This window comes from Echinops telfairi, unplaced genomic scaffold (genome assembly GCF_000313985.2).
Source record: "Echinops telfairi isolate 266 unplaced genomic scaffold, ASM31398v2 ScPeMD7_9;HRSCAF=40, whole genome shotgun sequence".
Classification (NCBI taxonomy): Eukaryota; Metazoa; Chordata; class Mammalia; order Afrosoricida; family Tenrecidae; genus Echinops; species Echinops telfairi.
This window is the reverse complement of record NW_022103906.1, coordinates 28,952,391-28,954,289: the sequence shown is the minus strand read 5'-3', so window position 1 is coordinate 28,954,289 and position 1,899 is coordinate 28,952,391. Positions and strand designations below refer to the sequence as shown.

The 1,899-nt window shown below is 42.8% G+C and overlaps 1 protein-coding gene across 1 annotated transcript in view; it reads left to right on the top strand.

Annotated features, from left to right (window-relative positions):
* FNTA (farnesyltransferase, CAAX box, alpha) overlaps positions 1–1,319 on the top strand; it is a gene marked incomplete at its 5' end in the record, with an annotated part of 30,860 nt that extends 29,541 nt beyond the window's left edge. The window contains 2 exons of the mRNA XM_004707679.2: positions 214–385; positions 603–1,319. Coding sequence (XP_004707736.2) covers positions 214–385; positions 603–725 — 295 coding nt within the window. The remainder of the gene's footprint in view (positions 1–213; positions 386–602) is intronic.
* Between the last annotated feature and the right edge of the window lie 580 nt (positions 1,320–1,899).

Below are 1,899 nucleotides of genomic sequence, written 5' to 3'. Positions count from 1 at the left end.
TATTTAAATGTGCTTTTTGAAATAAGCCCATGCTTGGATGAACTAGAACCCTAGTAATAATACTTTTTAAATTAACCCTGCATATTTTAGAACCGTTGAAAGTAGGTCTCCCCGTTTCTTGCTTGTCTGTCAGAGGTCTTCTTGTTCTTTGTTTTGTTTATTCTAAAATCATCTTCCTCTTCGAAATTGAATATATGTCCCCCCACCCCTTAGGATTTTGCAGGATCGTGGCCTTTCTAAATACCCTAACCTGTTGAATCAATTACTTGATTTACAACCAAGTCACAGTTCTCCCTATCTGATTGCCTTTCTTGTGGATATCTATGAAGACATGCTAGAAAACCAGTGTGACAACAAAGTGGACATTCTTAACAAAGCACTGGAGGTAAGCTAGGGGGCTTGGCACTTTTCCTTTGGTCTGTCAGAACTGGGACTACATCAGCATGGTTCCTCAGAAGCTGTTACCACTCAGGATAGAAGCCATGTGAAGCTAGCCAGTGACTAGCAGTGTGTCACATGAGACATGCTGGTTTATGTGAGGCTCTGTCGTGTAAAGATTGAGTTACACATTTAATTAATTTCATGATTTTTTTCATTTTCAGTTGTGTGAAATCCTAGCTAAAGAAAAGGACATTATAAGAAAGGAGTATTGGAGATACATCGGAAGATCCCTTCAAAGCAAACACAGTTCAGACAGTGAGCAGCCAGTCACTGCCCAGCAATAACACCAGCCTGAAGAACTGGATGGGATGACTTGGTTTTTTTGAGGAACTCCAAGGAGTAGTCTGAAACTAGAGCAGCTGTTCCCTTTGCTTGTATTGGGAATAAAAATGTAAAAGATTATTTATCTCCTTTGCACAGTAAAATGTGCACTGCGCAAGTACTGCTTTTTAACAAGAACTACATGCAATGCTCCTCAGGTGCTGCTGCTAATCAGACTAGCTCTAAGTAATTGGATTTTTCTTCAAGCAAAGTGAATGGGGGATGAGTGGGGAGCCCCATACAGGAATTTTGTAGTCTTAACAACATTCAATCTAATCTCCTAGCATCACCTCCTCCCCAATGAACTGTGTGTGAATTCACAGCAGTAGTGAGTGAGTGAGTGTGTGTGTGTGTGAGAGAGAGCGAGAGAATTTGCAGCAGTAATGATTGCAGGTAACTGTGTGCTGGGTAAGAGGTGACCTGGATCGCAAGCAGAGTGAGCAGGGAGTGGTTATGTTAGATCTGCTATGCCACACTGACGGTATCTTGCTATCACTGTAACCAACTAATGCTAAAAGAATGGTTTTATAATAAAAGTATAGCTTTATCCAAAAGCATTGCTATAGTAGTTTGATTTTTTTAATAGCATTTAACATATACCTGGGAAGTTGTGTCAGCCTAGAAAGCAGCTGGGGAAGGAAGTGCTGCTTGACACCTGTTAGAAACCTGAGACATGGTTAAGCTAAAGGAATGTGCTTGGTCAGAGTTCTTGACTGCAAAACCCACTCACAGAACAAGAAAACTGCAGAAAATCAATGCAGCAACAGATTGGTTCTTTGGGGCCGCAGGGCCTGCCGGGAATCGCGGCTCCCATCTTTCCCGTCTTCTTTGAGCGCGTTGGGCCGGCCAGCAGTGCTCAGCAGTCGGGGCGTTGTCGCCGCTCACCCAGGGGAGTGCCTCTGCGGGGCCAGAACCCCCCCAGGAAATTTTTCAGATAGCCACAATGGCCGAAAATGGTGATAGTGAAAAAATGGCTGGGCTGGAAGCCAAAATCTGTCATCAGATTGAGAATTATTTTGGTGACTTTAATTTGCCTCGGGACAAATTTTTAAAGGAACAGATCAAACTAGATGAAGGCTGGGTACCACTGGAGATAATGATAAAATTCAACAGGTTAAACCGTCTGACAACAGACTT